This window comes from Silurus aristotelis (assembly GCF_946808225.1).
Source record: "Silurus aristotelis genome assembly, chromosome: 5".
Taxonomy (NCBI): domain Eukaryota; kingdom Metazoa; phylum Chordata; class Actinopteri; order Siluriformes; family Siluridae; genus Silurus; species Silurus aristotelis.
The window spans coordinates 5,037,265-5,058,033 of NC_139578.1; the positions used below are offsets into that span (position 1 = coordinate 5,037,265).

The 20,769-nt window shown below is 36.0% G+C and overlaps 2 protein-coding genes across 2 annotated transcripts in view; one reads left to right on the forward strand and one right to left on the reverse strand.

Moving 5' to 3' along the window:
* mmp14b (matrix metallopeptidase 14b (membrane-inserted)) overlaps window positions 1–10,126 on the forward strand; it is a 12,126-nt gene extending 2,000 nt beyond the window's left edge. The window contains exons 2-10 of the mRNA XM_083541764.1: window positions 436–584; window positions 788–910; window positions 1,220–1,527; window positions 4,022–4,183; window positions 4,292–4,464; window positions 4,547–4,685; window positions 4,796–4,946; window positions 5,033–5,148; window positions 5,506–10,126. Of these exons, the coding sequence (XP_083397890.1) occupies window positions 436–584; window positions 788–910; window positions 1,220–1,527; window positions 4,022–4,183; window positions 4,292–4,464; window positions 4,547–4,685; window positions 4,796–4,946; window positions 5,033–5,148; window positions 5,506–5,915 (1,731 nt within the window). The 3' untranslated portion in view covers window positions 5,916–10,126. The remainder of the gene's footprint in view (window positions 1–435; window positions 585–787; window positions 911–1,219; window positions 1,528–4,021; window positions 4,184–4,291; window positions 4,465–4,546; window positions 4,686–4,795; window positions 4,947–5,032; window positions 5,149–5,505) is intronic.
* The window catches only part of LOC310726363 (uncharacterized protein), a 336,210-nt gene that overhangs the window by 179,523 nt on the left and 135,918 nt on the right, over window positions 1–20,769 (reverse strand). The gene's annotated exons all lie outside the window — the stretch shown is intronic.

Genomic DNA, 20,769 nt, shown 5'->3' on the forward strand with positions numbered 1-20,769 from the left:
TTTAATTTTTAGATAAAGTTGTTGCCATCAAGGGTAATGTAGATGGAGCCAATAAATGTGGCACTGTGTGTTAATATTGGTTATTTGTCAAATCCCATTGAAACCCTGCTATGTGGAAGAAATAAAAGGCGTTTACTACAGCATCTTTTCACATTTAAAGTAACTTAATTAAAAATCTAAAAACGGAATTATAAAAGCATTTTATAGAGAGTGTGATGTTGGCAATCCAGAGCATATACAGCTTTATCATTGAAACGGTCATGAAGAGGAGGCTCATGAATATGCATGCTGATATTGCAAGTCACACTCAGACGGACCACACTCATACTTTTTATTAACAATTTAAACACAATTACAACTTCACTGTACTTAACTTTAATTTGTTGAAAATTTATCTGCTATTGTTGTCTTTTGTCATATCTCTTTGTCCTCTAGGCATGGCTTCAACAGTATGGGTACCTTCCTCCAGGTGACCTTCATAAACACACACCCCGTTCACCCCAATCCATTTCTTCTGCTATTATTGCAATGCAAAGATTATACGGCCTAAATGTCACTGGAAATTTGGACTCTGACACACTGAAGTGAGTCGATTTCACATGTAACTATGGTCTAAAGGGTTATTTAGTTTGATTTCTTTATATAATTTGTCAAAAATGTGGAATGATTATGTGGGGATCCCTTGGTTCCGTAGGTTCCAGGTAAAGAAATCCAATCCACAACTAATACAGAAACTGTTACCTAATAAAAATGTGCCTAAAGTAACTGATTTAAGTCTGTTTTCCAGGGCAATGAAGAGGCCTCGCTGTGGTGTTCCAGATAAGTTTGGAGCAGAGCTAAAGAGCAGCTTAAGAAAGAAAAGATATGCTATCCAGGGACTGAAATGGAAAAAGAAGGAGATCACATTCTGGTAGGAATCATACTGCAGATATTGACACGTAACAAAGAAAATGAAGAGATTGTTTAAAGAGCCTAGCTGGTTAAGGGGCATGACACATTTTTTCCACACTTATGGAAGTACTCTGTGGCATACAGTGTAACCCATTCCACATTCAGTGAGGTTTAGCACAGATTCTCATGTGATTGTTTTATATGTACATCCGTTTCTCTACTCTTTGTTTTTTTCTACATTTTAGCATATTTCTAGTGTTTAGGGTTTTCTAAAAACCTGATTATCTTTCCAAATGGGCTTTTTTATCTTCTCTGTTTTCTTTTCCAGCATACAGAATTACACACCTAAGATCGGAGAGTATGAAACCTATGAGGCAATCAGAAAAGCTTTCAAAGTGTGGGAGAGTGTATCCCCCTTACAATTCCGAGAGATCCCTTACAGCTACATTAGGCACAAGACTACTGACTTTGCAGACATTATGATCTTCTTTGCTGAGGGTTTTCATGATGATGCCAGTCCATTTGATGGTGAGGGTGGGTTTTTAGCACATGCCTATTTTCCTGGAAATGGCATAGGAGGAGACACACACTTTGATGCTGCAGAGCCCTGGACAATTGGAAACAGAGACTTGTGGGGTAAGAGACTTAAGGGTTGACAGATGCTGAGAATTTATCAGATGCTGAGAAGTAAACATAGGTCCTTGCTTTTCCCAAGGGCTACAGAAACACTACATCAAGAGATGGGGCCAAAAGGATATGCAGCAAATATTGTTTTGACAGACCCTTTTATTGATTTAAATCACAATGATAAAAAATATATTATTATATTCATAAAATCTATCTAGGACATTACATAATAGCTTTCTACTTGTTTTTGCCACAGAATATATATATATATATATATATATATATATATATCACATAGAGACACTCAATATAACCCCTGCAAATGTTACCATTTACATCTTCAAATAGTATTTTATATATATATATATGACTGTACAAACAAACACTGTAGTAATGTTTTTTAGGTGGGGAAAAAATAAGAAGTTATTGCTGCTTATCCATAGTAAAAACAAAAAAAAGATTTTTTACAAATAACGGGCATTTAAGACGGTTCCCAACTTTTCTAGAAGTCGGCAGCAGATTTAGTCCAAGGTCAGACATTTAACGCTCGCTGATATATAAACCGAATCGCTACATCATGTGGCTAGGAAAAAGCCCCCTCTGTCCAAGAAAAATATGACAGCATGACTTTGGGTTTGCAGTATTGCATTTGGACAAACCACAAAAGTTCTGAAATTAAAATGCTCTTTGGCCTGATGAGATTAAAGTTTAGAAGTTTAGCTATGATACACAGTGTTTTGTTTGTCGAAACAAACATTGGACTTGTTTTGCAGCCACAGGACTTTCATGTAGTTCCAAACAAATATGACTTTTATCTGAAAAGACAAAATATGAAACATAAAATTGTTTTGTCCACATAATGAAAATCAGTGGTGAATGAATAGTGGTCATTTTTTAGATCAATTCTAATCTTTAAGATACCTTCTCTTTGTGTGTGTGTGTGTGTGTGTGTGTGTGTGTGTGTGTGTGTGTGTGTAGAAAAAAGTCAGACTGAGGTTTGTAACAACATGAGTATGGTTTAATCCTTAAATTATTTAGCTTTTTGAGTAAACTTTTACTTTTAACTAGGACTGTCAAAGGATTTCAATATTTAATCGCACGTAATCGCGCATTGTTGAGTTAACTTGTGATTAATCGCTCATTTTTATTTTTTCTAAATGTACCTGAAATTAATTTGTGTTAATGCGTTATTAACACGTTAATTTTGACAGCCCTACTTTTAACAGAATTTTGCAGAAATGTACAAGAAAGAATAAGTGCACTCATTTGAAGATTCACAATAAGCTAAAGAATAAATTAACTGTTTACTAGTTTAAGTATTTCGAAACATTTTAACATTGTATTCAAAACATCCAAAACTTTCAAACACCAGTTTGAGTTAAGAACCAGTTGTTTACTTTAATGTGAACTATATAGATCAATTTATTAGCATCATGTTGCCTCAAAATATATAATAGAAAATGTATCACTTAAATCATATACACTTACAATGTGTGAAAAACTAGTCAGTGCCAGGCAGCTGACAAATAAAAATGCCTCAGAACAAGAAGAATGGACAGAGGCAGAGCAAATCCTCTGTCCAACAACCTTAAACATCAGAGCTGATGAGCAGCCTTATGACCCACACTGTGTCATAAGGCTGGATGCTAGTTCACCAGCATCTTAGTAATCAGTAGAATAGGATTTATTTGTGTTTGCTTTCTATGCTTGGGAAAAATATACAAAATGGAACCTCCACTATTACCAAAGTATTCATGGGATAAATATAAGGCCAATTGTCCAGCAAAACTGGGTCCTGCAACAGTGACTTAAGAACACCAACAAATCCACATTTAAATGACTAAAGAAAAACATCTAAGTGTTTAAGATTTTTCACAGTTCAGACATTAACCCCATTCAAGATTTTGTGGTGGGACCTTAAGAGAGCTGTGCACAAACAAATGCCAGACATCAATGAACTGAAACAATCTTGTAATACAATGGGTCATTATTTCTTCAAAACAAAGTTAAAGATAAACCATTACAAAAACATTAGTTCTAAGTTAATTGTTTCCCTTCACCAAATATAACTGTTAGCATTCTGGTAGCATTTCCCTAGCATCTGTCAAATCCAATTTTACTAAACCAGATTTCTTTGATTTATTGGAAAAAAGTTGAGTCGGATCACACAGAATGTCTACCATGCAAATTTAAACATTGTATTGTATAATGTTATGATTTTAATCATTGCAAGTTAAATGAACAACGTTTTAGATCATTATAAAAATGAAATGACATCCTAAGTTTTTTTTTACTTGGTAAAATTTGTGGCTTTGTGGCAGCAGCCTTATGCAAAGCGTGCTAGTATTGAGGTAATACCATAAAAGAAAAAATGACTTTATTATATATTAGAAAATATACTGGATAGCAGGTCCTGTAACAAATGGTATATTGCATCTTGATTTAAAAAAGATTTGTAGTTTTATGTGTTTATTTATGTGTCATGAATTTCCTTTCCCTTTAGGTAATGATGTTTTCCTGGTGGCTGTACATGAGCTGGGTCATGCATTGGGTATGGAGCACTCTAGTGACCCCTCTGCCATCATGGCACCTTTCTACCAATGGATGGACACAGAAAACTTTGAACTTCCAGATGATGATCGTCGTGGCATTCAGCAGCTTTATGGTAAGTTAGATCACAACAGTCTCCTGACATCCGCAACTAGATATGTGCAAACCTGTCTCAAGAACAGTGTCAGCTAATAGAATTTTTTCTGCATCTTCACCATGATAGGTCCAAACCCTAGGGGAAATCCTAGACCTTCAGTTAGCCCCCACCCCCCTTACCATATCCCTCATCCCAGTGACACCCCACGCAAACCAGAAGTACCTCACTATGGCCCTGAAATCTGTGAAGGTCACTTTGACACAATTGCTATTTTGAGAGGAGAAATGTTTATATTCAAGGTAAAAATACTGCGCATTTGTAAACAATAAAAACCCGACGTTAATGTGCAAATTTAAAGCTCCTTTTCATCCTGGAATTTAGAATAAATGGTTATGGCGTGTCCGTAATCACCGGGTTATGGAAAACTATCCAGTGCCAATTGGACATGTCTGGAGAGGTCTACCTACATCAATTGATGCTGCCTATGAGAGAGAGGATGGCAAATTTGTTTTTTTCAAAGGCAAGTGCTGGTTTCATTTTGTGATTTTATATTAAAATGTGTTGCAGAAAGCTAAGAGACTTAAAACACTTAAGTGGATTTTTCATAATAAGTATAGAATCATTCCTCAGGTGACCGACATTGGGTATTTGCTGAAGCAAATTTGGAGCCAGGTTACCCAAAGACACTGAGAGCGATGGGCAGAGGTCTGCCTCAGGACAGAATTGATGCGGCCCTTTTTTATACACCCACCGGCAAAACCTACTTCTTTAGAGGAAATAAGTATGTGACAGTTTTTCTGTTTGTGTAAGATAGAGTTTATTGATTATCATAAAGCACACTTTTAGTGTCTCTTTTTTTTCTTTTAGATATTATCGATATAATGAAGAGCAACGATCAGTAGACCCGGATTATCCTAAACCCAGCAGCAAGTGGCAGGGTATCCCTGACAACATCGAAGCAGCTTTCATGAGCCGAGACCAAAGTAACAATTCTTTTTATATTAAGTAGCTTAAGTCAAGTTAATAATTATAAATTTTTTTAATAAATAAACTAGTTATTGATCATTTGTATATTTGGAGTTAAATTAACTGGTATGTTACTCAACAGTTACATCATGTAGTTTATATTATTTATTAGAGTAAGATGAATTAAACATCTCTTCTAAAATATAATTTTATGGAAATTAGGGAAAACCGAGGGCTTAGGGGATAATATGTCAATGATTAGTACAGTCAATTTAGCAATCCATTCTTAGAACTTGCATAATGGTGCTACCTTTGAAAGCATATAGTGAAAAAACATGTTTACAGAATATTAAAGTCAAAATCTTTTTTTTTAGGTTACACATATTTCTACAAAGCTAATAAATACTGGAAGTTCAGCAACCAACTAATGAGAGTGGAACCCGGTTACCCAAAGTTTGCCTTAAGTGACTGGGTCGATTGTCCAGAAGAGGACCCTAAGACAGACGAAGGTCGGGCAGGTGGTGGAACTGATGGTGGTGGAACTGATGTCAATGACCAAGACAAGGAGAATACTGAAGAAGAAGAAAAATCTGAGAAGACAGAAGTGATTGTCATTGAGGTGGACAGCACGTCTGATGATGAAGGAGGAATGGCAGCAGTAGTGGTGCCACTTATTTTGCTGGTGTGTTTAATTTGTACTTTGGGAGCCTTGCTCTTTTTCCGCAAATATGGCACTCCACGTCATCTGCTCTACTGTCAGCGTTCCCTACTAGACAAGGTGTAGAGTTATGGGGAGGAGAGGAGGCTGAAGATAAAGGTACAGAAAGCACAGTATATATTACATTATTCCTTTGCTTTAAGTTGTTAACCTTAGAAATTGTAGTTGATGTTTTGATCTCAGTTTTGCAAAATATGATAAAAAAAAAAAAAATGGTAGGGCTTTTTTCCGTATATGAAAACTTGGATAAACTTTAGACCATTTTCACTGGTCACAAGAGCCTTTTTACTCAAAACCTTAGACCTTTGGTAGAGTGCATGTACTTAGCCAACTTCAGAACACAGATCAGCACATGGCTGTTAAAAGGCAGTCTAGGATGCGTGGAATTGGATGAACAGAACATTCTTTTTAAGAGTGAAGCAAAAGTGCAGGGAAGCATTTGCATGTGAGCTGTGAGAGTTCAGCACTTTATCACTTCATCAGAGAAATAGTCTGCATGTAAAAAAAAAGATTTGTGTTTAAGTTATCTAAGTGCATATATTGACTTACAGCAAGTTTTTTTTCATCATGCAAATTTGTCTATGAATCAGAACATGTTCTGTTTTGCCAGAAGAATTAATTGACAGTGGCCCAACCCAAATTCTAATTCTGTTTAATTTTGAGCTCATGATCATGACTAAATGAGGGAAAATGAAGAGTGCAGGTGTACATGCTTAGTGATGTTATTTTACATACAAAGTTTATCACTATGTGATAACTTTTTTGCACACAACATGCAGAACCTATAATTTCCATATTTTAGCAGCAATGCACAAACACTCTGTGTTAAAGATATTATTTAATCTCAATTCTTAAAGGCCACAAGATCAAAAACTTTATTATACAGCATATTTGTAGATTTCAAATCCCTAATTTAAATTTAATTAATTATAAAGGGTTTTAGACACAAAACTTTAGACACAATTTCAAATTACCGAAGCAAAGATACAGTCCAGTGTAGTCTATTAACATTACCCTATTTTATAAAAACCTAAGAATGCATAATATCCTGTTATATTCAGTACATTCAGATTAAACAAAACTACACCAAACCCTATAATGACAAAGCAATGGTGATCTTCATTATTCCTGAATGGAAGACATTTTGGAATACCAGGACTATTCCTAAACCTGGCTACCTACACGAACTGAGCAAAACAGGGTGATGGGTCAGAAAGGCATCTCCTTATTACAAGACACACGAAGGCCTTTAGAATTTAGACATTAGAATTTTTAGCTTTTATGTGTCTTGCACTGAGGAAAGACTTCAGTCTATGAGGAAAGGCTGAAAATTCAACAAAAGCCAGAGCAATGCCAATGGTTTAGTTCCTTCATTATTAGTTAATCATAGATTGTATTTAATATTAATTATCATTGTCATTTTTAAATCTTGGATCAATGAATGTCATACTAATTCTTGGGAATCATTAAGAAATCAACAGTGCATTAGAATTATCATTAATATTATATGTTATATGTATGTGTGCCTATATATTTAAGGAATAATCCACGACTAGGTGTGTGTTACACAATTTTAATGGCACGGAGGTTAATAAAATCAAGTAATGTATACCTGGCAGTGGCTCATCACACTTATACCATGCACAATTGCCAGCATTTACAAGTTAAAGCTGGTATCAATGGTAAATCCTAAATCCTGCCCAGTCTAAATCAAATACATAATGTAGTGTGTTGAAATTAAATTTAATTGAATGTCTTTAAATACGTAGGTAGACAAAGATTTTGCACGTGTAAGTACTTGTGCCTGCACTGTATTTCCAATAATAATTAATCTTTTGGTTTTATTTCCTTTTGCTATTATTTTTTGTTACATTTCTTATTTTAACGTCATCTCCTCCAGTTCTTAAAATTTGTTCTCTATTATTTTTAAAAACTGCCATATTCACTGTGAGTTAAATGTAAATATATAGTACAAGTCAAAAGTTTGGATGCACCTCCTAAAGTGTTTTTTCTTTATTTTTATTATTTCCAACATTGTTACATTAATACTGAATACAAAACTTTCGAAAGAACATACAATATATAGAATTATGTAGTAAACACAAACTTGTTAAATAACCCAGAATATGTTTTATAATTTTGATTCTTCCACATTTTGCTTTGATAAGCGCTTTGCACACTCTTGGCATTCTCTTGGTCAGTCTCATGAGTCTTGAATCATGAATCTTGTTCCAACTCAACCCAAACCATCTCGTCTGATGCAAAGCTCTTACATGAACTAGAGGTGTGTTTGGGGTTATTGTCCTGTTGGAAAACAAAGATGGTCCCCTAAGTGCAAACCAGATTGGATGGCATGTCGCTGTAAAATGCTTTGGTAGCCATGCTGGTTAAGTGTGTTCATAATTTTAAATAAAGCAAATAATATAAGTCCCTAGCAAAGCCCCCCTACACCATCACACCTCCTCCTCCTCCATATTTCACAGGGTGAACCAAATTTAGGAACCGTCCATTCACCCTTTGTACATCTAAAAAAGACATGGTGGTTAGAAGCAAAAATCTCAAATTTCACTTAATAGACCAAAGGACAGTATTCCACTGACCTAATGTCTATTCCTTGTGTTTCTTGACCCACACAAGTATCTTCTGCTTGTTGTTCTTCGTTTCTTTGATGTTGAAATATGTCTGCCACTTATACTTCAAAAAGTATTTATGTAAATCACTCATTTCTGAGACTGGTAATTCTAAACATATTTTTTGCAGCAGAGGTAGCTCTTGGTTTTTCATTCATGTTACGGCCCATGAGAGTCTGTTGCATCATAGCGTTTCATGTTTTTTTAAAAAGCACTTGAACATTTAACTGGGTTTCAATATGTTCTTGAGATTTTCGTGTTGACTGACCTCGTGTTGACTGAGTGTTTCTTGCCATAATATACATTTGTACAGCAATTGACTCTGTACTCAACCTTTCCTCTGTACAAGACAACTGATGGTCTAAAGCCATCTAGGAGGCAAGAAATGAAATAAATGAACTCTTGACAAGACACATCTATAAATTAAAAACCATTCCAGGTGAATACCTGGTGAATCTAATGAGAGTGTGCCAAGCTGTCATCAAAGCTAAATGTAGCTACTCTTTACAATCTATAATATCCAACATATACTGGGTTATTTATACTTTTTGTTTACTGCATGATTCCAAACACTTTCTTTTATAGTTCAAATTTTTTCAATATTAATGTACAATGTTGAAAGTAAAAAAAAAATTATTAAAAAAACAACACAAAGAGAATATGTCAAAACTTGTGACTGGTACTGTATAAAAACCAGAGTTTTCTTTAGCTGAGAAATACTGATATTTGACTAGTAAACACACAATTTTATTTGATGGTGTTATTCTTGTTTGTTCCAGAATTTTAGCTGTAGTAATTAACATATGACCAATTTGGACACTGTGACTAGTGGCAAACACAAGGACACACAAATGTACACACATATAAAACTCCACATTACTTTAATTTAGCTGTCTGTATAGGGATTTTCAGTATATATGACATAGACAAAAATTGTAATTGTTTTTATGATTGCTTAGAATCATTTATAAATCTTGGGTGTATTTTATTTATGAGATGGTAATTGTTGATTTTTTTTATTATTTTATTTTTGTGCAAAAAATTAAACCACTAAATTTTAAGAAGTTGCTGTAAGTTCTAATGGGATGTACTTTGTTTACCAATGACCTTTTTTGTTTTGGGTTTTTTTTTTTTACAAATTTTTTTTTGGGAAAAAAAACCTGGGAAGAGGCAGTGGTTTATGCTATTCCTTGTGTTTAATGTTAGTTAGTCTTCTTTACCTATTTTATGCCCAAATGTGGTTTTGGTTAATTGTTTTACTTATACATTCTTCATATGTGATTGTAGAATTTTTTAATGTTTACTGTTGTCTGCTTTGGTAAAATTGCTAACAGATGTAGCCTTTTTTTCTTACACATACCATTTTAGTGACTTAAATGAGTATATAATGTGTAAGTATTCTGTCTTTTCATGTTCCTTTAAACCTTTTTTTATTATAATATCACTATGGATGACGATGATGCTGATGTCATGATTATTATTACTCTTACTAACATCATTTGCATTAAATTGTGTTACTAACAATGTTTATAGAATGTCCTGCTGGACAGGCAAACCTAATCATGCAGTGGCCTTAATTTTTTACATTTCTGAATTTATTTCTGAATAAAAAAGTTTTACAAATTAAATACAAACAGAAACAACTAATGCTTGTTGTATTAACAGTTGTTTATGTTTGACTTGATGCCACCACCATTCTCCACAGTACAGTAGGTATGGGCTGTTTTGGGTGGTGCGTTGTTTGATTTTTGAGTGTGGCACATTTCCAGAAAGACACTTTTCTTTTTACCCTATTATACACAGACTGACCAGTTAAAGCCCAAAAGCCTTGTACTGTAATTCCTTGTAAGTTGCCTTTGCCCTCTTGGTAGCTTCTGTGATCACTGTCCCCCTGCCTTTGTCTTCCAAGGTCTGATCTAGTTAATGTGGTGGTGGTACCAAACGCTTTCCACTTTCATCAATTATGCTCTGAACAGTACTCTTAGAGATAGCCAATGACTTTAAAATCTTTTGTAGCTTTTTTTCTTGTGCCTTTCTACAACTTTATCCTTGAGGCCTTCTGAAATCACTTTCCCAACCATACTGGAATTAAATACAGCACTATGCATTACTAACAGTGGAATCTTCAAAAAGCAGCTGGTTTTATTCTGAGGTAAACAAAACCAACACTATTGTCAGGTGGGCAATTATCCTAGTGTTTGATCTAGAAGTTGATTGGTTGCACCTGAGCAAGTTTACAGTGGTATAATCTATGGGGCTGATCATTTTGGTATTTCACTAATTACTTGTTAAGAACCCACCAGAATGTTTTATTTATTTTCACTTTGATGATGAGGGATGTGTAAATACAGATTAGAAACGTTAAACTTTTAATGATTTTCACTGGGTATGATGACTTTCTGTAGGAAATGTGTATACATACAGGTGCATCTCACTAAATTAAAATATCATTAAAAAAAAACAGTTTTTTTTTTTTAGTAATTCGATACAAAAAGTGAAACTCGAATATTATATTCATTACACACAGACTGGTATATTTCAAGTGTTTATTTCTTTTAATTTGAATGAAAACCCCAAATTCTCAGAAAATTTGAATATTGTAAAAAAGTTCAATATTGGAGACTTGTGGAGTCACACTCTAATCAGCTCATTAAATCCAAACATCTGCGAAGGTTTACTAAACCATTAAATGGCGTCTCAGTCTGGTTCAGGCTACACAATCTGCTGACCTGATAGTTGTCCAGAAGACAATCATTGACCCCCTGCACATGGAGGGTGAGACACATAAGGTCATCGCTATACAAGCTGCTGTTCACAGAGTGCTGTATCCAAGCACATTAATGGAAAGTAAAAGAATGTAGTAGAAAAAGGTGAAATGAAGCTCATTCAAGAATTTGGGGACTGCAGCTGGAGTCAGTGCTTCAAGAGCCACCATGCACAGACGTATCCATGGGCTACAACTGACGAATTCCTTGTGTCAAGCCACTGCTGAACCAGAGACAACGTCAGAGGTGTCTTACCTGGGCAAAGGACAAAAAGGACTGGACTGTTGCTCAGTGGGCCAAAGTCATCTTTTGAGATGAAAGGAAAGTAAATTTTGCATTTCATTTAGAAATCAAGGTCCCAGAGTCTGGAAGAAGAGTGGAGAGGCACAGAATCCAGGTTGCTTGATGTTCAGTGTAAAGTTTTCACAGTCAGTGGTGGTTTGGGGAGTCATGTCATCTGCTGGTGTTGGTCCACTGTGTTATATCAGGTCCAAGGTCAGCAGAGCTGTCTACCAGGAAGTTTTAGAGCACTTCATGTTTCCCTCTGCTGACCAGCTTTATGGAGATGCTGATTTCATTTTCCAGCAGCATTTGGCACCTGCCCACACTGCCAAAAGCACCAAAAGTTGTGAAATGACCATTGTTTTGGTGTGCTTGACTGGCCAGCCAACTCACCAGACCTGAAATTGTTTAGTCTCTTGTTTTTTCATTTTCCTCTTGACAATACCCCATAGCTCAGCAGTGCCACAGACTGATCACCTCCATGCCACGCCAAATTGAGGCAGTAATTAAAGCAAAAGGAGCCCCTACCAAGTATTGAGTATAAATATTTTTTTGATTGACCTTATGAAGTATTCAAATTTTTTTATGATATTCTAATTTATTGAAATGCGCCTGTGTGTGTGTGTGTGTGTGTGTGTGTGTGTATATATATATGTATGTGTATATATATATATGTATGTGTATATATATATATATATATATATATATATATTGCAGTTGTGTTTTGGAAAAAATGTCATCAATTGGTAAAACACATGTAAATGTTGAAACTGAACATAAAATATTTAAAACCCTGGCTTTTTCAATAAACATGACTATTTTGCACATGCTAATATATATGGTAGAATTCACATTGTTTCAGACAACCAAGTTATTTTCGCATCACTTAGCAGAGCAGAAGTACTCAGTTCTTACTCTCATAGTCTTGGTGTAATGTACTACGATATGGATTGATGCAAATCAGAATAAATAAAGTTTATATACCAAACAAGCTAAAAAGTGCAAATCACAATCCAAAATCAAGAACTTAATACAAGCATAGGTCAGGTGATAACAAATTATATACATTACATTTAGAAAATATTTAGAATCCGTTCCCCTTTTTCAATATTTTATGTTGCAATTGTTAATAAATTTAAATAATAATATATAATATAATAAAATAATTTTCTTATAATTTTTTTCTTAATAATTTACACTCAGTAACCCATAATGATAAAGTAAAATGTCTGTAAATTTATTGAAAAGAAAAACCTGTAATATCACATTTACATAAGTATTCAGACCCCTTGCACCAACACTTGAAAATGAGCTCAGGTGCCTCCCAATTCTCTTCTCAATTCTCTTCTTAATTCTCCCAGTCCTTCCCAATGATGCATGTCAGAGCAAAAACCAAGACATGAGGTCAAAGCAACTGCCTGCAGAGTTCAGAGACATGATTGTTGCAATTTGGAAAAGGCTACAAAAAATTATCTGCTGAAGATTCCTCAGAGGACAGCAGCCTCCATTAGTTTTAAATGGAAGAATTTCAGTACAACCAGGACTCTTCCAAAAGTGAAGGGTGTCTGAAAACTTTCCGAATGCACTGTAAATAAAGCAAAAACAAGAATGTAAATGTGAAAAATGAAATAAGATCAAAACCGGAAAGAAAAAAGTAACATGGAACAAAGGCTCGGCACCCACAGCAAACTGCTAGCTCAGGTGCCTCCAATCACAATAGTCATACAGACACAAAGTGGTTTATACGCACGAATTACATATGCAACTAATTACAAGGAAACAAAGAAGAGGCGGTGGTGAAGAAATATTATGAGTCAAAACAAAGATGCACATGAAAAGAGTTGACCCAGAATAAACCCGGAAGTAAATTGTAGAGCTGCAAGCCAACATACAGTACACTCTGTGAGCAGGCATGAGCTCTGGCCAAGGTGCAAAGAGAAACATCTCTGCCGCTTAGCACAGACCTACCTGGTTGACTTTCAATTTAATTCATTTCATCTTCTCCCGCTTATCCGTAATTCGGGTCGCAGGGGGCAGCAGTCTAAGCAGAATCCCCAGACACTTCTCCGTGTCCAGGGATCGGGCTGTCAAGGCCCCTGCCTTCGACTGCTGCCCAATCCTCTCAGCACCGGTCCCTTACGGTCCCTCCTGCAGGTGGTGAGCCCACGGGAAGGCGGCCCCACGTCGCTCCGACATCACGGTCCTTGATTTTCTCGTAAGGGTCCCCTGGAGCATAGAGGGTTAAGGGCCTTGCTCAAGGGCCCAAGAGTGGCAGCTTGGCGATACCGGGGCTTGAACCCCCGACCTTCCGATCGGTAACCCAGCGCCTTAAACGCTGGAGCCACCACTCCCTCTCAATTTAATTCAATTAATTTTTATTTGTATTGCACTTTCAACAATGATTGTTGATTGCCTCAAAGCAGCTTTACACAGATAATGTGATAAAATATGAATCAGATGTTTTTTATAAGTGTAAGTTTTCCCTGATGAGCAAGACAGTGGCGACTGTTTCAAGGAAAAACTCCCCGAGATGGCATAAGGAAGAAACCTTGAGAGGAACCAGACTCAAGAGGGAACCCATCCTTATCTGGGTTGCACCGAATGTCCATTTATAGCAGATATATGATGTTACGGGGTACAGTGATGATGATCAGAAGCGAACTGTAGTCCTGAGTCAGTGTAGCAGACTGTTGACATTAACTACAGTCCAAATCCATCCTGAAAAAGCTCCCGTTCATACTCCGTAATTTCATGGAACCACCCAAGGCGTTGATGAGAAACCGTCCCCAGCTGCACAGAGTGGCCTCCAAACAAAGGGGACACTATTCAGAGCGAGGCCTGGACGAAGTGGGAAGATCCACAAAGGGAAGAGGGGCAGGAACAGTGGTTAACTGATGCCACTCAAGCTCCAGTTATTTTAAAATGCAGTAAAGTAAGTTCTTACTAATGTGAGTTTCATTATATTATACTGAAAACATGAATTCAGACTGTTCCTCGCAGTTCTACAGCATGAGAACATCATGCAGGAAAAGGCAGGCGCGAGGACCCAGTCCTGTTTAACCCAAAGGTTTTGGACAGCTCACTGTTTTTATCCAGAGTTATTAACATCAGCTGGTAGAAAGACATCACTTTTAGTGCTGCAATATTCCGACACATTGATTTGCTGTTTCTTGTGGGTGCCACTTGCAATTCCACTTGGATATGAAAATAAAGTTTCGAGAGCAGGAGCTGGAGTCCGTCCACATAAAGCTATATTGGCTCTGATCTATAGAATGTATTTCTTCTTTTAAGATCATCTTTAAGGTGCAATTGCTTAAAATAATTACATTCTAATATAACGTTTTAAGTATTTTTCTATTCTACTTGCACAAATTTTAATTTACTCACAGAACATTATAGCAGAACAAGACTCTTATATCTCCAAGCGAAATAGTGCAATCATGAAAACAGCGGTGCTTCAAAAGTTGTTATGTTAACCAGTATTCAAATAGAGCAGACTAGTCCCTTTTTTTTCTTAAAAAAACCAAACCATTCCAGGTTCCAGGAAGAAAAAAAATAGACAGTGAGGATAAGCTGGGCCAGCAAGATTGTGTGGGGAAAACCGAGCGAGCTCAGCTGCTTTGCAATTGGAAGATTACATCAGGATGGAAAAATGCTTAGCTCAGCCTTTGCTATACTAATAACAGAACAGAAGAGGACAGAGTTGCTTTGCTGTGGTTAACAAGACACACAAATATGGAGCTTGGAGCTTCCTCCAACGAGAGGAAGGGGAGGACAAAACTGAGATAGAACAATAGAAAAAAAACAAAAAAATGAGAGAATCTTGACCACAAATTGTTTTGCTTCAAAATGTTTACTATCAATAAATACTCAGAACACATTATTCGATAAAGAATCCCACAGTATTATTAAGAGTCACCAGAGATAAACAGATTTGACAAAATAAAAAAATGCCTTCTCTTTCTTTGCTGACAGGATTGCGAGTTTATTGTTTGACTCATTTAGTGATTTATTGTGTCAAAACTGTCTACTGTGTAGTAAAATAGCAACTTTGTGGCTTTCTTCTTTTGTGCTGCACTTCTGGATTGCAGACCTACAGAAGGGGTTGTGGACTTACCCACTGTTTATTGTGCAGACTCAGCTGTATTATTCTTCCTCTTACTTCTGAATCATGAAATAAACAACACTACTATTTATTTCTTAGAAGTTTGTACATGGAATGACTATCTTTGTGTTTAATATACATTTATGGTCTCAACATGGATAATGTGTTATCAGAAAAAACTGCATTATTCAATGCTGATAAAACATGCTTGCTTAAAGATCTAAACTCCACTTTGGAGTCAGAAATGATCCATAGCACTGTCAGATTTCTTGTATGGTTTCATGCGTGTGACTTTAATATAAAAACCAAAAGATTCCTTCAGAAGCCAAAAAAATAGAAAAATTTGTAAAGGCCGTTTGGTAAATTAAGGGAAATACCATCTGATAGTAAACAAGACAGAAACCTAGATCACCACGGCACAGCTGGAAATTAATTTCACTGGTAATGAGGAAATTAGGATCTTTAGAAACATAGTGATACAGTAGATGTAGCAGAAAAAGTTGTGGCCCAAAAGTTTTGTTGGTTTTATGGCACATCTCACCATATTAGTAATGTTTCCAGAAAATTAAAGATTTGATTTTTTTTAGTCAAGCCTTTTGTACGTCTTTATTAAGTTTTAGACCTTTCTTCTACAGAGTCCTAACACGAACCCTAATCACATTGTATAGCATACCTATGGATGGAGTTCTTGTTAATAAGAGACCACTCTGTGCAGCTGGGGATTTTTCCACATCCACAGCCAAAGATCCTTGAAGCCACTGAGCACCTCAGGAACTTTGAGGATGGATTCGAATAGTAATTAATATCAACAGTCTTCAATGGCTCAAAACCACAGTTCTGCATTCTGCACATTCTACACATCTGCACACCTTCTTCACACCTCAACAATGGAATGGAATAGATAGACATTCAGCGCCACCCAGATGAGGATGGGTTCCTTTTTTTAGTCTGTTTCCTTTCAAGGTTTCTTACTTGTACCATCTCAAGGTGTTTTCCTTGTTACAGTCGCCACTGGTTCGCTCATCATGGATAAACAAGTATAAGGAACAAACTTATAGGCAATAAAGTTACACATTCTTTTATATAACATTGTAACTGCTTTATCTGTGTAAAGCTGCTTTAAGATTTTTGGTGAAATTCACAAGGAATGGACTGAGGCCGGGGTCAAGGCAAAAAGAGCCATCACACAGAGAGATGTGTCAAAGAATTTAGGGTTGGGGTAACCTAACCCTAACCCAAGAATTTATTTAATACACGAGTTTCACAATTTGAGTTGAATTACTAAATGAACTTTTCCACAACATTCTAATTTACTGAGATGCACCTTTATTTTGGAAATGGAGGTTACAAATGTTCTGTGCAATTTTCACATTTTGAAGAAATTAGTGGTTTTGGTCATCTAACACCAGAATTTTATATGTTATTTAGTTCCATTTTGAACAGACTTTGGTGAATTGGCATCCTGCTGGTTGGTCTTGCAAATAAATTCATATGGGCTTCAAAAGACATTCATGACCAGCCCAGGCAGGCAGAAAATGGTGCTACTGAGTTTGTGTAGATTTATGCACAAGAAGACTAATTTAAACCTTTTCAACCAGCTTTAAATCATTGTTCAGACACTTTATTTTAATAGAAAAGATGGCAGGCAGAAGATGCAGATTTAAATACAGATAAATGATGGCCTTATTCAGAAAGATACAAAATGTAAACCAGTTACAAGGTTGTAGAAAAGGCATTGGTCAGGTGATTTGAACAATCACACAAAACAAAAATCACACTTAAGGAAAAAAAAAAACAGAACAAACATCAGAAATGCATTGAATAAAATATACAATGTTTGACAGCCACTGTAATAGAAACAGAAAGCATATAGTTTGTGGTTGATAAGTGGAAACATGAGTCTTTATATTGTGTGTATGTTTGTGAATGGGTTGAATGGTGTTGTGGTTGCATGGTATTGTGGGTAGTGATGCGGATTCTGTTAACATGAAAGATCTTGCCCAAAGTGGTTTCACTGTGATGTAGTACTTCTGGGGAGTGTTTGTAGCACATGCACATGGGAAGTTTGGGGAGCATGCATGAACATTGTGAGTTAATGATGCATAGACTGAAACAAGTACAAGTACAATGGCATCAGCAGAAGTGAATATCTTTTTAAATAAAATACTCTGTAGACAGCGAAAGTCAATAAAGGAAAATTTTTAAAAATTTAAGTATTTTAGTACCCAATACCAAATGATCCACAGCCCAGTACCGGCCCACTGCCTATTGGCCTGGGATCCCTGATCTACTTTGCATAATATCATCAAAAAGTTCTAAGAATCTGGAGAGATCCCTGTGTACAAGGGACAAGTGTAAAAATCAATATTAGTTACATGTTATCTTCAGGCTCTTAGGCAAGACTGCATTCAATCAGGCAAGAGTCTGTAATGGAAATCACTAGATAGGTTTAGAAACACTTTCAGAACGAATGTGAACATGAATGTGAATGTTCACTGTGTCATCAACAAATGTAAGTTAAAGCCATATACAAACATGACCCAGAAACGCATCATTAAATATAAAATACGACAAAGATGACCCTGGACTGATAGAATCCTGTATCAGACATAAATGGGACAACATTTCTCTCCCAAATCTCCAGCAACTTGTCTCCTCACTTTCCAGACATAACGTTAAAAGAAGAGGGGATGCTACCCAGTGGTAAACATAGCCAAAATTATTCCATGTTTTCTTCAAATTGTACATTTCCTCAGTTGAAACACTTGTTTTTTATGTTCTATTGTAAATTAAATTTTGGTTTATGAGAGTTGCAAATTACTGTATTCTGGTTTTATTTTTTTTCATTACCTGTTTTAATTCCCTGTATTTCAGTTTTAATGGTGTCAAAGTCACCAGAAATGATTTATTTTACTTTCATCTAACTCTGCCATCTGCAGGTGGAGGTGGTGAGGTGCACTTTTATGTTTTACTTGCCCTGTATTTGGAGCAGGTTTAAAACATATTCACTGTTTTTTAAACTGGGGTAGATAACCAGGCCAACAGTAACTTCTGTTCCTAAGGGTCTTCCTTAACTTGTCAGGGGTCCGCATATTAGATGTGACACAGGTCTTTATGCTAGATGCCCTCCTGAAATAACCCTCTCATTTATTATTATTGGAACCAGCACTAGACTAGCCACAAAGGGGCCTCAGAGACATTTTAGATAAAATTTTATACTTCTGTTATGACGTTCACCCATTTTTACTGATACATGTATTACTAGACAACCAGCATTTATTCTTTTATCCAGGGTCAGGGCCTAAACCTACTGACGTTCTTTGCACATTTATAGTTTAGAATGTTAAGAAATCCAAAATGTTATTTGTACTGATCCAATAATGCTGATGTCCTAAAAAAAAGTGTTCAAAAAAGCATGCCTAAGATTATTGCGCAATATTGTATAGTAGAAATTTCTCATATACTGTACTGGGCAAAAGACACATAAAAGTAATGCTGTAAACAACTATGTTTCCACATTAACAAAATATTATAAGGAGCAGTAAATTGGTGTTCAACTGCTCATCTTCCCTAATCAACAACTGGGTTACATTTTAAAGCAGTTTTCAAAAGTCGATCTCAAAGAAGGCCTGTTTTTGACAACAGATGCACTAGCAGCTCTATCCTCGATGACACCTGCCCAGGTTCAAGGCATCCCACAGTGTGCTTTAAGGCTTTCTACACTGCAGAACTGTGAAGAATCTTCTTGCTGCTAGCATCACCAGCTAGACTGGTGTGGTCATATTTTCTGGTTCAACTTCTGTTGCTGCATTATAAACTAAATGGAGCTTATTTATTTAAATACTAGAACATCCAGACAGTAAGGTATTACAATAGTCAAACCTAGATATACCAAAAGCATACATTATTTTTTTGCATTATTAAACAACATAATTGTTAATTTAGCAATATTTTATGCATTGAAGGATAGACTGTGTCTGATTTCTTTGAGAGAGCAGTGGGCTTAAGACACATCCTCAGTAAAGTAAGTGTAGAGAGCTCACCATTTACATTTAAAACTAATAATGATCAGTCAAATAGGACCTGAGCCTGGAGAGAGACGTTCTCTTTACTCCAACAGCATTTTTTACTCTAGCAAGGAGAATATTATGAACAGTGGTCAAGCAGCACAAGCAAGGAGACACAGCCCTGGTCAGAGGAGAGTAGCAGGTCAACTATGATGAAACCCAAATCCTCAATGATACATTCATAAATGTTGTTCCTATATAGGTGTGAGCATAATTGCTGTGCTATATTTTCTAGGATCTTGGAGATAATGGGAGAGTTTGATATTGATCCAGCAGCACTAAAGGGTTTTTCCTATAACTCAGAAGGCTTTCCTTAGATTCTGTTTAAAATACTATTCATTTAGTTTGGCACCATTTACATTAAAATTTCCAAATGTGGTCTGTTTTAAGATATGCATACGATCGTTATACCATGGTGCTAGTAAGGGGAGCTACATTATCTAACGTTTAGCGGAATTTTTATTCTAGACATTCAGCAGCCCAATCCAGAGGTGGGAAGTAATGAAATGCAAATACTTTGTTAATGTACTTAAGTAGATTTTTCTGGTATTCGTATTTTACTTCACTATTAAATTTTCGGACAACTTTTTACTTTTACTCATAATTTTTTTTTAAACAAATATCTGTACTTTATTTTTAATCTATTTAGTGACATGATCAATAATTTTTCTTTTCATTGCATGCCGTTTTAAGCCCATCACTCTATTTATCTGTATTGTGCGGCATTTAGAATCTACCACTGGTGTATAATTTCCTGGCTCTCACAAACCACAGACGTAGGCTAGTTTATGAAGCTCACAATGAGCAGGTCAGAAGTCAGCAAGAACTATGAGGCAGTCAGTCAGTGAGGGAGTCAGTGATGTAAACCAAGAACAGAGACATTCATTAGCTAACAAAATGTTTAATTCTTTTGTAATGATATGATATGATGTGAGGTCCAGTTACCAGCCTGACACTAAAACACGTAGTAGTAATAGCTTTTGACTTAACTACCTGTAAGAGCCCAAACTTCTTTACTTAACTTAAGTGAAAAAGTGTAGTCAGTACTTCAACTTTTACCAGAGTCTTTTA